This window comes from Miscanthus floridulus, chromosome 5 (genome assembly GCF_019320115.1).
Source record: "Miscanthus floridulus cultivar M001 chromosome 5, ASM1932011v1, whole genome shotgun sequence".
NCBI lineage: Eukaryota > Viridiplantae > Streptophyta > Magnoliopsida > Poales > Poaceae > Miscanthus > Miscanthus floridulus.
In genome coordinates, this window is record NC_089584.1 from 132,787,802 (window position 1) to 132,801,212 (window position 13,411).

At 45.2% G+C, this 13,411-nt stretch overlaps 2 protein-coding genes across 2 annotated transcripts; both read left to right on the forward strand.

Moving 5' to 3' along the window:
* The first annotated feature begins 7,847 nt into the window (after positions 1 to 7,847).
* LOC136455374 (serine carboxypeptidase-like 51) lies at positions 7,848 to 9,152 on the forward strand. Its single transcript, XM_066455423.1, has 6 exons — positions 7,848 to 8,002; positions 8,362 to 8,432; positions 8,534 to 8,583; positions 8,702 to 8,754; positions 8,844 to 8,976; positions 9,084 to 9,152. The coding sequence occupies exons 1-6, from the start codon at positions 7,848 to 7,850 to the stop codon at positions 9,150 to 9,152; spliced, it is 531 nt and encodes a 176-aa protein (XP_066311520.1).
* A 1,411-nt stretch (positions 9,153 to 10,563) lies between these two features.
* On the forward strand, positions 10,564 to 12,130 carry LOC136453664 (putative UDP-rhamnose:rhamnosyltransferase 1). The gene has a single exon (XM_066454227.1). It carries the CDS (start codon positions 10,632 to 10,634, stop codon positions 12,054 to 12,056), a length of 1,425 nt encoding a protein of 474 aa, XP_066310324.1. The 5' UTR covers positions 10,564 to 10,631; the 3' UTR covers positions 12,057 to 12,130.
* The last annotated feature ends 1,281 nt before the right edge of the window (positions 12,131 to 13,411 follow it).

Here is a 13,411-nt window from a genome sequence, read left to right on the forward strand (position 1 = left end):
AATGCAAAAACAAGAGCAAAAATACTAATGTATCATCCATTAAGCTTGATTCATGCTATATGCTTACTAAGGGCACAAATGGTGTGAAGGCTAAGTTCATTGGTAAACCATGAATGGGCTCAAAGAAGAAAGTCATTTGGGTACCAAAGAGCTTAGTGACTAACCTTCAAGGACCCAAGTAAGTTTGGGTACCTAAAAGGAATTGATCTTCTTTTGTAGGTTAATTATAAAGCCGGAAGAAAGCATTGTATTCTTGATAGTGGGTGCACTCAACATATGACCGGTGATGCAAGAATGTTCAACTCAATTAACACCAATGGCAATGATGGTTATGATAGTATCACATTTGGTGACAATGGCAAAGGCAAGGTCAAAGGGCTTGTTAAGATTACAATATCCAATGACACGAGTATATAAATGTGTTGCTAGTAGAGAGCTTGAACTTCAATTTGCTATCCGTGGCTCAATTGTGTGATCTTAGATTCAAATGCATATTTGGGATAGATGATGTAGAAATCATAAGTGTACATGGCTCTAACTTGATCTTCAAAGGTTTTAGATATGAGAATCTATACTTACTTGATTTCAATGCTAGTGAAGCTAGATTGTCTACATGCTTGTTCACTAAGTCTAGCATGGGTTGGTTATGGCATAGAAGGCTTGGTCATATTGGAATGAAACAATTGAATAGATTGATTAAGCATGACTTAGTTAGAGGCTTAAAAGATGTTGTGTTTGAAAAGGATAAGCTTTGTAGCTCTTGTCAAGCCGACAAACAAGTTGGAAACACCCATCCTAAGAAAAGCATGATGAGCACTAGTAAAGCATTTGAGTTATTGCACATGGATTTGTTTGGGCCAACACAATACACTAGTATCGGTGGTAACAAATATGGCTTTGTAATAGTGGATGACTACACTAGATACACATGGGTATTCTTTCTAGTGGATAAAAGTGATGTGTTTATAACATTTAAATCATTTGTCAAGGGCATTCACAATAAGTTTGAAACAACCATCAAGAGAGTTAGAAGTGACAATGGTAGTGAGTTTAAGAACACTAGAATTGATGAGTTATGTGATGAATTTAGAATTAGACATCAATTCTCGCCCAAGTACACTCCACAATCAAATGGCCTTGTTGAGAGAAAGAATAGAACACTCATTGATATAGCAAGGTCTATGCTTAGTGAGTACAATATGAGTCAATCCTTTTGGGCCGAAGCTATCAACACGGCTTGCTATTGTAGCAACCGCCTCTATTATCACCGATTAAAAGAGAAGACACCATATGAGCTCTTGAATGGTAGAAAGCCCAACATTACATATTTTCGGATCTTTGATTGCAAATGCTATATCTTGAAGAAAGGTAAAAGATTGGGTAAGTTTAACAAGAAATGTGATGAAGGATTCCTACTTGGTTATTTCACTATAAGCAAAGCATATAGAGTTTGGAATTTGGATAGTGGTACTCTTGAGGAAGTTCATGATATTGAATTTGATGAAACCAAGGGTTTACAAGTAGAGAATGAGAACTTGGAAGATGTTAGAGGCATTCAACTTTTAAATGCCATAAAGAACATGGATGTTGATGAATTGAGGCCTAGGCAAGTGAATGATGATGAAGATGATGAAATGCAAGTGCTCTCTAACTCAAATGTGGAAGATGATACAAATCAAGCTAGTACAAGTGGATCTCATAACAATGAACAAGATCAAGTGGCTAGTACATCATCTCAACCCAATGATTAAGCAAGTGCAAGCAATCAAGTTCCAATCCTCTAACCAACTAATATTGTAAGAGATCATCCATTGGACACTATTATTGATGATATTTCTAGAGATGTACAAACAAGATCAAGATTGGTATCATTTTGTGAGCATTTCTTATTTGTGTCATCCATTGAACCAAAGAAGATAGATGAAACATTGAAGGATGTTGATTAGGTGAATGCTATGCATGAAGAATTGAATAACTTCACAAGAAATCAAGTATGGGAATTAGTAGAGAGACCAAAGGGACACAATGTGATTGGAACCAAATGGGTCTTTATAAACAAGCAAGATCAAGATGGGATAGTAGTAAGGAACAAAGCAAGATTAGTAGCACAAGGCTATACTTAAGTTGAAGATCTTGACTTTGGAGAAACATATGTCCCGGTTGCTAGATTAGAAGCAATAAGAATCTTGCTAGCTTATGCTTGTGCCCACAATATCAAGCTCTATCAAATGGATGTTAAGAGTGCATTTCTCAATGGCTACATCAATGAAGAAGTATATGTAGAGCAACCTCCTGGTTTTGAAGATGATAAGAAGTCCAACCATGTATACAAGTTGAAAAAGGCTTTGTATGGATTGAAACAAACACCAAGAGTATGGTATGAGAGATTGAGGGACTTACTCCTCTCTAAAGGGTTCACAATGGGCAAAGTTGACACCACTCTTTTTATCAAGAATATTGGAAAAGATCTATTTGTATTGTAAATCTATGTTGATGACATCATATTTGGATCAACAAATCAAGAATTTTGTGATAAGTTTAGAAAGATGATGGCTAATGAGTTTGAGATGCCTATGATTGGATAATTGAGTTACTTCCTTGGTCTTCAAATCAAGCAATTAAAGAATGGTACATTTGTAAGTCAAGGCAAGTACATCAAGGACATGATCAAAAAGTTTGGCATGATTGATAGCAAAGTCATTAGCACACCAATGGAAACAAATAACAACTTGGATAGTGATGCAAGTGGAAATATGGTGGATCAAAAATTGTATCGGTCTATGATTGGAAGCCTACTCTATGTGACCGCATCAAGGCCGAATGTCATGTTTAGTGTATGCATGTGTGCAAGATTTCAAGCCTCACCAAGAGAAAGTCATTTAAAGGCTACAAAGAGGATATTGAGATACTTGAAGCATACACCAAATATTGGTTTGTGGTATCCCAAAGGAGCAAAGTTTAAGCTAGTTGGTTACTCCGACTCGGATTATGCGGGATGCAAGGTTGAAAGGAAGAGCACCTCAGGCACATGTCAATTGTTGGGAAGATCACTTGTTTTATGGTCATCAAAGAAGTAAAATAGTGTTGCATTATCAACCGCCGAAGCCGAATACATATCCGTCGGTAGTTGTTGTGCACAAATACTTTGGATGAAGGCCACTTTGAGTGACTTTGGAATCAAGTTCAAGAAAGTGCTATTGCTATGTGACAATAAGAGTGCAATCAAGTTGACAAACAATCCGGTTCAACATGCAAGAACAAAGCACATTGATGTCCGCCACCATTTCATAAGAGATCACCAACAAAAAGGGGACATTTGCATTAAGAGTGTAGGCACCGAAGATCAACTTGCCGATATATTCACCAAGCCATTGGATGAGAAAAGGTTTTGCAAGCTAAGGAATGAGTTGAACATATTGGATTTCTCAAATATGTGTTGATGCACCCCCACTCATATGACATGCCTCTCCTTCGAGCAATCCAAGGTAAAAGTTGAATGGCATGACATACATCTTTGCTAAGGACATGATTAGTACATCTAGTCACATTTTCAATTTTATTAGGACCTTTCAAGTGGTTCTATTTTATTAGGCTCATTCATGAAAATAAAATGATCTTGATGTTTATATGATATCACATATGCTTTTATGCTTGATTTGATCTAGTGATAGCATATGATATGTTTATGGGCTTGTAAACCTAGTGTTTGATCTAGAAAATGAGCTCTAAGTATTTAACTCAACATGGTACAAGATAATCCTTATTTGGAGGTGTGAAGAAGCCTGTCCTTGGATCAAACCGAGTTAAATATCTTTGGCAAATGATCTAGATTGGACCAAATTTGGGAAAATAATCCTTACCCCATTGATTGACATTGATAATCTCGACCCTACAAGTAATATTATCTATATTTTGAACCTTTGTGGTTATTGATGACAAAGGGGGAGAGAAACAAAGATAGTAGATAGTAGTAAAAATAGATAGTGAAAAAGTGGGAGAAATATCATAAAGAGAGAGAAACATAAAGATATACTTGATATATGACATAGGGGGAGAAAAGTGAAAAAGGAAAGGGATCATTAAAATTTTGAGCACACAAGTAGGGGGAGCAAGCTCATGAACTTGTATGGTGCATTTGAATGTGCATTTCATATGTTTGCTTGCATGGCATACGTTCTAAATTTAAAATATCCATGCTTGTGTGATGTATGCTAGTTGTTGGATTGAATGATGAAATGAAATCACTAGATAACTTTCATTTTCAAATATTTCTAAGTGGTATTGAGTTAACCATGGTGCTAAGGATGGTATATTGGTGCACTCCGATTGGTATCACGCTTCAAAGGTCCATCTTTTATACCTTAGCATCATGTGGTAGACATTGACTCCTATATTTTTTATCTAAGCATATGTGAAAGCTACAATCCAAACTCTTAGCACATATGTAGGGGGAGCAATTGCTACCATTTGGAGTTCATGAAACTTGTCCATATCCTTTTACACATGGTAAATATACTTAGGCAAGCAACATGGATTCAATTGAATTTCAATTCATATCTTTATGTAAGGGTTGTCATCAGTTACCAAAAAGGAGGAGATTGAAAGCTCTAGTTTGGTTTTGGTGAATTAATGAAACCCTAAGTGCTAACCTAGTTTATCAAGTGATCATGAGATAGGTAGCACATTCCAAGTGGTGAAGCAAATGAAGATGATGCCATGATGATAATCAAGTGCTTGGACTTGGAAAGAAGAAAGAAAAAATAAAAAGCTCAAGGCAAATGTATAAACCATAGGAGCTATTTTGTTTTGGTGATCAAGACACTTAGAGAGTGTGATCACATTTAGGATTGATAGCCGTACTATTAAGAGGGGTGAAACTCGTATCGGAATGCGGTTATCAAAGTGCCACTAGATGCTCTAACTCATTGCATATGCATTTAGGATCTAGTAGAATGCTAACACCCTTGAAAATGTTTATGAAAATATGCTAACACATATGCACAAGGTGATACACTTGGTGGTTAGCACATTTGAACAAGGGTGAAGAAGTTAGAAGTGAATGGAGGGTCAAATGCTGACCGGACGCTAGCTCCTGTTGGACCGGATGCTGGCTCTGGTCGGACCGAACGCTGGCTCCCGTCGGACCGAAAGCTGGCTCCAGTCGGACCGAACGCTGGCTCCAGTCAAACCGAACGCTAGCTCCAGTCGGACCGAACGCTGGGTCCTGTCGGACCGAACGCTGGCCGCCGGGTCCAGTCAGTTCATTTGACCAAGGAGATTGCGTCTGGCGCGACCGGACGTTGAGTGGTCGAGTGACCGGACGCCGAGGGCCAGCGTCCGGTCGACTCTAGTAAGGTTCCAGAAAAAAAAATCTACGACCGGACATGTCCGGTCAGTACTGACCGAGCCCTAGGGGTTCAGCGTTCGATCGAGTACAGTATGGTTCTAGTGAGGGATATTTGCGACCGGACGTGTCCGGTCAGCTCTGTCGGAGCGTCCGGTAGGACTGACATGTCGGCACAGTACCTAGGGTATTGCATCGGACGCTGGGCAGTGTCCGGTCAGCCCGCGTTGTGCCCAGTGAAAGGGTACAACGCTCTATTTCGTGGGGGCTTCTATTTAAGCCCAATGACCGATTCAAGCTCACTCTCTTTGGCTATTTGCATTGACATAGCAACTTTGTGAGCTTAGCCAAAGCCCTTCCACTCATCTACATCATTGATTCATCATCATAATGAGATTGGAAGTGATCCAAGTGCATTACTTGAGTGATTGCATCTAGAGGTACTTGGTGTTCGTGTTTCGCTACGGATTTCACTTGTTACTCTTGGTGGTTGCCGCCACCTAGACGGCTTGGAGCAGCGAGGATCGTCGAGCGGAGGTGGTGATTGTCTCTGGCTCCGATCGTGGTGATTGTGAGAGGTTCTTGACCTTTCCCCGATGGAGCGCCAAAAGGTACTCTAGTGGATTGCTCGTGGCTTGTGTGATCCTCATCTTGTGTTGGTTGTGCGGCACCCTATTGAGGGTTTGGCGTGTGAAGCCAATTAGCGCGTGAACCTCCAAGTGAGTGAATCGCCACAACGAGGACTAGCTTGCCGACAAGCAATTGAACCTCGGTAAAAATTATTGTGTTCATCATTGATTCCGAGGTGATTGATTTTCATTGTTATTCATCCTTGTGATTGATTGGTTTCTTCATCTACACGGCGGTATAACCTTCTTGATCACTCTCTTTACTTTACCGCAAACTAGTTGACAAGCTCTTTAGTATAGCTAGTTGTGAGAGCTTGCTTGCTTGGTTGGTGTGGCTCTTTAGTTAGCCTTTGAGAGCATACTAATATAGGGTAGTGTTATAGCTTTTGTGTGAATAGACACTATCTAAACTAGAATTATGGTAGGTGGCTTGCATTTTGAGTAGGCTAGCGCAACACTTGCTTCGTCTCATAATTGTCTAACCATTTTGGTTAAGTGTTGTTGTAGAAATTTTTATTAGGTTATTCACCCTCCCTCTAGCCATTAGGACCTTTCAAACCAGCTCATGGAGTGGATGCTGTGAAATTATGAAGAGGCTACATGATTCCATAGGAAAGGGAGGGGTCCTTTCCTGTGTTCCAAACAGTAATATTCGTTTTCTTTCCTTTGTTTTGGTTTCCTTCAAATTTCCTATGGAAATCCTGTGATCCAAACAGGCCCTTCGTGTGCTAGCGGGGAAATCCCGAAGATACGTTGCGGCGGCTGTAACTTCATGGCGACTTTCTTTGCCGCCAGGAGGTATATAGCCTGGCCTATAAAATGGAACGGGGGACTACTGGAACTTCAAAAACGCGCGCGAGGCAGGCACGTTAATATTTATAGAAAAAGAACATAAATATTCATGACACCGAATAAATAACAATCTAATAATACTTACTTCGTATTTGGTATCATATAAATATTGTAGTTTTTTTTTTTAAATTTGCTTAAATTTGAAATGGTTTGACTTAGGACAAATATAAAACACCACTGATTTTGGGGTGGAGGGAGTAGTAAGTATCTGCTCCTTGCCTGAAATATAATGGGTCCGAGTTTATTCTAGGTTAAACTATAGTCTTATTTTAACTAAGTTTAAAGGAAAAAATTTACACATCAAAGTTTATAATTCATATCTTTAATGAGGTATTTGTTAATGCTTTTTTAATGGAGTAGAAAAAGCATTAATCGTTTTGCTATTACATGTACTGTTGGCTCCTCCAACCTATAAGCTGCGACATGTGCCTCTGTGCCTTGTTTACTTGTTATAAGTTACCATGGTTTAGTAATTCCCATACTATTTAATGCTCACAATGGTTTGGATCAGGATTCAGTGACTTTGCTTCGTAAAGTCACGGTGTAACTTTTCTTCAATCTTCCACCTCCATTAAGATCCAACGTCTTTCAAGCTGGCAGCTAATCAGTTCAGACGACTCAGCTGATTCGACAGGATTTAGGTAAACGCTTAAGGAGCAGAAGCACTATTTCATTTACTACTCAACAACACAGCTCCAGGATTTATGTGTAGTAGAGTAGTAAAACGCAAATGAGCTGAAGTGGCGTTGGGGAGCAGAAGCAAGCTTGGGGGCCCTGCAAAGCAACCATCACATCTGTTGAAAATTTGAAATGACGTGCGCATTCATTGCTCTGCTTCCGTGTCTGGCCACCGCTTCAGCGCTCCTACACAGCTCCACCATCATCCAACGCTCATTGGATAGAGTAGGAGGCTACAACGTCAATACTTTTGGAAGACGAGGAAAGGATTGAAACTTTCGGCGTGTCCTAGAGGTTAGACGGCGACGGGGTAGCAGGGCCAACCGGGCACGGCAGCGTGGTTCATGCAGGTGCGCGCGCGCGACATGCAGCCGCGGCGTCTGTGCCGAGCCCCGCGCGGGCAGGCCAGGGCCAGGCGACCAGGGCGCGTCGCTGCCGCGCCACGGATCAGGGCGCGGCATTGCCGTGCCAAAATCGGTGGCGCGGCAGACCCTGCCACGTCAGCAGTCAGCGAATCTGATCGTCGCCACGTCAACCCGCTGCCGCGCCACCATGCATAGCGCGACACAAGCATTTAGCCGTGCCAGAGCAATAGACGCTGCCAAAAGTGTTAGTTAAAAAAAACCGATAGTGTTAGATTTAAAATTAGTTTTTAAAAAAATGTTAAAATTAAAAAAAATTAATAAAATAGCTTTAGCCGACTGAGCCGACTTTAATATCAGCCGAACAAACAGGAGAGGCTCAAGATATCCCCAAGGACGGCCACCATTTCGCTGAGCTCGCCTCGGAATCAGACGTCGCTGTGGCAGTGACGAATCTTCCGTTCCTGATCCTGACGAGAAACTCTTCCAACCGCAGGTGGCGGGCAGTCAACTACGCGGTCCATCTCGCACTCGTCAACGATTTCATGAAGCCCACGATCGACGAGGCAAGCACACGTTGTCTCTGAAATCCGGTCCGGTCAGCATTCAGGTGACATGCCTGATGCTCCTGTCTGACTAAAATGTAATGTGTCTGCTGATGCTACAAATCGACGAGCTGCTGTCTCTTGGCGTGAATGTCACGGTGTACAACGGACAGGTGATGGCCGCTCAGCTTCTCTGCTTCTTTCTACTCCGCAGTGCTTGGTTCTATATAGTGCAAATTCAGTGTTTCCTTCAAGCACTAAGTTCAGTAACATTTTCTTCATCCGAATCAGCTCGACGTGATCTGTTCGGTGATCGGCGCGGAAGCATGGGTGGAGAAGCTCAAGTGAGAGATTTTGTTTTCTCCCTTCCGGATGCCATCATTCAGAGTTTCAGACAGTGTCTCTGAATCCCTCGCTTATCATTTGTTTTCAGATGGGATGGGCTGAGGAGCTTCTTGAGCTTGCCAAGGCTGCCGCTGTATTGTGGCCCAACAAAAGCCACCAAGGCCTTTGTCAGATCCTACAGGAACTTGCACTTCTACTGGATTCTTGGAGCTGGGCATTTAGTAAGTAATACTAGCTATTTTGTTACAAAAGCCACTAAATCTAGGACGTCAAAGATCTGTAGTCAGGTGCCAAATTATTTTTTTTCTTGCGCCCCTGTGTCCTGCAGGTTCCCGTTGACCAACCATGCATTGCACTCGGTATGATTGGTAGCATAACTCAATCTCCAGCTTCATAAACGACCAGAAGGCGGAATTATATACTTCAAAAGTGTAAAAAGCAAACCTATGAATTATGCAATACCATCTGAGTAACTCCCCTGTGTTTTTAGTTTGAATGAGGCCTATGGTTGCATTCATCACGTGTTAGGGTTGATTGGGATGAAAAATTAGTTCCCAACAAATGTAAAATGTGGGGTGAATACAGGTGCAACCAAACAAGATCTGAAAAAGGATTATTTTCAGACATCATACATTCCCCTCCATCTTGTAATACAGTGCATTTCAAAAAATTTAATAAGACAACTTAAGTGCCGAATGGCCCAAGAAAAAGGTGAATTGGATTCAAAATTTAAAACAACATCCTTGGCCTATTCAAGATTATAACCCTCTTTGCACCTTGCACCTAAGTTTTCTACAAAAGCACACTAGATAGTCCTTAGGGCCAAAAGTTGTCAAGACTCGGTTAAACTCCACTTCACTTATGAATACCCATTTCCGCTTTGGAATGGCAAGTTTCAAACCATAAATACCAAGCCTCCTCAACAGGAACTCCATCGAGGAAGGTCACCAAATCCTCCACTGGAACATCTAAATGATGGTAAACATCAAGAGTGGCCGGCGTTCAAACGTGGATGCAGAAACTGAGAGACTATGATCATGGTGGTCATCAAAAAGTTTGAGTGGAGCTTATGGAATCGAATTGAAGCTTAGTCCTATTTCTTTTCCAAACTTGTAGTCCTTTGTCTTAGGAGGGCTGAACTTTGTTGCTTTTCTTCCTCTCTCTTGGTTGTAAGAGCTTAAGCCTCATGGCCTTAGTTTGTACTCAACTCTCAGGCCTGTGTACCATCTCCGGATGGTAGAGGCTGAAACCTACTTCCATTATTAAAAAAAAAAGAGGTGGTTAGCTGTTGGAAAAAAGATGCATATGCAGGCATTACTGGATGATCCGCTGGCCTCCACTGCCGAGGATCATCAGCCTGTTCGGCTGGGCTGGCTTGCTCGTAAACGATCGTAAATTTCCAGCCGGAACAGTATTTTTTTCTCACACCAAACCAGCCAGCAGTACTTCTTCACGAACCAGCAACGATCCAGTCCGGCCAAACGAACAGGCTGCATGTCGCCGGGGGTTGTTGAATTGAAAGGGCCAGTTCTGTCCCCACTCCAAGTAATGCGCGACATTGCTATTGGATCATATTGGCCGCCCTGATTGGCCGGGATCGTCAGCTGTGACAAAATGGATCCGTGTAATCCATGACCCAGCCTGACTGATTGATTGGTTCTATTTTTATTTTTATATGCACTGCTTGAGTGCTTTGCTTGACTTATTTGTCTAGCAGCCTGCCAGCCTAGTTGGATAGGAGAATTTTACGTCCTCAAACTGAAAAGTCTTCATATCTGCACGCCTGCATACCAATACCAACAAAAACTTCACCTATCTCCTCATCAGTCTCCTACAAACAACTCTGCTTTCCATTGTTAAACTCAAAGCCTGAAGGATGGGGGACGCCAACGGCAGCAGTATGCACGTCGTGCTGCTGCCATGGCTGGCCTTCGGCCACATCCTCCCCTTCACGGAGCTCGCCAAGCGCATAGCTCGGCAGGGCCACCGGGTCACCCTCTTCTCCACGCCAAGAAACACCCGGCGGTTAATCCGCATCCCTCCAGAACTCGCGGGGCAAATCCGCGTCGTGGACATCGCCCTGCCCCGCTTGGAGCGCCTGCCGGAGGACGCCGAGGCGAGCATAGACCTCCCATCCGACGACCTCCGCCCGTACCTCCGCGTAGCATACGACGCCGCCTTCTCCGACAAGCTCTCGGCTATCCTGCAAGAGTCCGGACCGGAGCGGCCGGACTGGGTGGTCATCGACTACGCCGCGTACTGGGCGCCCGCGACCGCGGCGAGGCACGGCGTGCCGTGCGCGTTCCTGAGCCTGTTCGGCGCCGCGGCGCTCAGTTTCTATGGGCCCCCGGAGGGGCTCATGGGACGCGGCAAGTACGCCAGGACGAAGCCGGAGGACCTCACCGTGGTGCCCGACTACGTGCCGTTCCCGACCACCGTCGCGCACCGCGGCTTCGAGGCGCGCGAGCTGTTCAAGCCAGGCTTGGTCCCGGACGACTCCGGCGTGTCGGAGGGCCACCGGTTCGGCGTGTCCATCGGAGAAAGCCAGGTCGTAGGCATCCGGAGCAGAACTGAGCTTGAGTCGGAGTGGCTGCAGGTGCTTGACAAGCTCTACCAGAAGCCGGTGATCCCGGTCGGCCTGTTCCCTCCGCCGCCCACACAAGACATCGCTGGCCACGAGGCGTCTTTGCGGTGGCTGGACAGACAGGCTCGGGGCTCCGTCGTGTACGCGGCCTTCGGCAGCGAGGCGAAGCTGACGAGCGCGCAGCTCCAAACAATCGCGCTAGGTCTGGAGGCTTCCGGCCTGCCGTTCATCTGGGCGTTCAGGCCGCCAGCCGACGGCGACGCCGAACCCGGACAAGGCACAGGCGGGTTGCCGGAAGGCTTCGAGGAGCGTGTCAATGGCCGGGGATTGGTCTGCCGCGGCTGGGTGCCTCAACCCAGGCTGTTGGCCCATGAATCGGTTGGTGGGTTTCTGACCCACGCCGGCTGGAACTCCATCTCCGAAGGCCTCTCGCGGGGCGTCAGGATGGTGCTGCTGCCGCTGATGTTCGATCAGGGCCTCAACGCCAGGCTTCTTGTGGAGAAGAAGATCGGCATTGAGGTGGAGAGGGACGAAGACGACGGCACGTTCGCGCCCAAAGACATCGCGGATGCTCTGAGGACGGCCATGGTGGAGAACCAAGGCGGGACTAGGGTCAAGGAACTGCCCGGGGTGTTTGGAAATGATGAGGCGAATGATCAGTGCCTGCGAGATTTCCTCCGGTATCTGTCCGAATACAGCAGGCAGCATCAAGGCTAGTTCCATTCCATTTCGAGGCTAGTAATGTTGGTGCAGAAAAGGGCAAAGAAATGGAAGCGAGTCATGCTATCAAAAAAGGGAATTGCTATTAAACAATATTCAATCTTAATAAAATATAAAATTTCCATTTACTTATTTACAATTTACTATATACTCATAAATATCAATATTATTTCTGTTATTTAAAACAAATTTTGTACTAGTGTCCCACGACGAGAAGACATATGAAGTCAACAAAAATAAATAAAAAAATTAAAAGGGCGAGAAAGAAAAATAAAGAAAACAGAAATTTCGAAAGAAATTGTGAACAAAAAAATGGCCCAGAAGAAGGCCCCTGCGGGTGCCTTCTTTTTTGGGTTTTTTTGATTGCTGCAATTACAATTTTGCAAATTTGGAGAAACGCTATTACTATTCGTCTATTTGGAAACCTGCCATTACAATTCTTCTTCACCTTAAATCGTGTCATTTTCTACGTCTTCGACAGCATCGGGCCCACATGCAGGTGACTAAAGGTCAATGTATTCTCGTATGTCCCAAAATACCCCTGTTGCTTCTCTCTCCCTCCACTCACTGACACGCAGGCCCCAAATGTCATCTTCTTCTTCTCCCTCTCCTCATCTTCCTTGCTGAGCAGCAGCCACCGGCAATGGGCGAGCTGGCGAGCAGCCGTGGCCACGCCTCGTGCTCGCGCCCCTCCAACTCGCGCGCATGGCCACGCCGCGTCGCGTCGCATCACCAACCATCTTAGAGCCGCAGGCGTCACAGAGGCGGTCGTGGGCGGTGAGCTCAACGACGTGCGCTTGCTCTGCGGCTCCGTCTCGAGCGCCTGGAAGCGGCGAGCGGGGCAGGCCGGCGGGATTCGCCGGGCCTACGGCCCCGGAACCTGCAGCGGCCGGCCAGCGGTGGCCCGAGCGCTGGGAGCGGGACCCTGAGTGCGCGTCGCGTATGGCGCGGTGGAACAGAGGCGGCGTGCAGCGGCGAGGGCGTCGCGAAGACGGCGACGACCGATTGTCTCCAGCGGCAAAAGTTCATGCGAGCACGCGTCCGGAAGAAAAGAAGATGGAGCGGGCCTAGGGGTAGTGCTGGTAGCAGCGGTGGGGGTAGCCGAGAACAATGGTGACAAGCTCGGCTTCGAGCTCGCAACCATGGCACCAACGCGCAACAGCGGAGAGGGTGAGGGAGCGCCCGGTAAGGACCCATGTCTTTGCATCTCCATCGCAACCAAGCGCCTTCAGTTTCTAGCTAGCTAGGTTCCTGAGCACGCACTTCTGCTAGCTAGCAGCCATGGCTTCCGGATCCGCTGCCTCATCTCTCTTCTTCGCCATGGCGCTCGTGATGATGGAGCTCATCATGCT

Excerpts from the sequence above, each read along its gene's own strand:
- LOC136455374 (XM_066455423.1), top strand. The coding sequence starts at position 7,848 with ATGCAGGTGCGCGCGCGCGACATGCAGCCGCGGCGTCTGTGCCGAGCC. Across the intron at positions 8,433-8,533 it reads GAAGCCCACGATCGACGAGG|TCGACGAGCTGCTGTCTCTT; the intron begins CAAGCACACGTT and ends TGATGCTACAAA. Across the intron at positions 8,977-9,083 it reads TTCTTGGAGCTGGGCATTTA|GTTCCCGTTGACCAACCATG; the intron begins GTAAGTAATACT and ends TGTGTCCTGCAG.
- LOC136453664 (XM_066454227.1), top strand. The coding sequence starts at position 10,632 with ATGGGGGACGCCAACGGCAGCAGTATGCACGTCGTGCTGCTGCCATGG.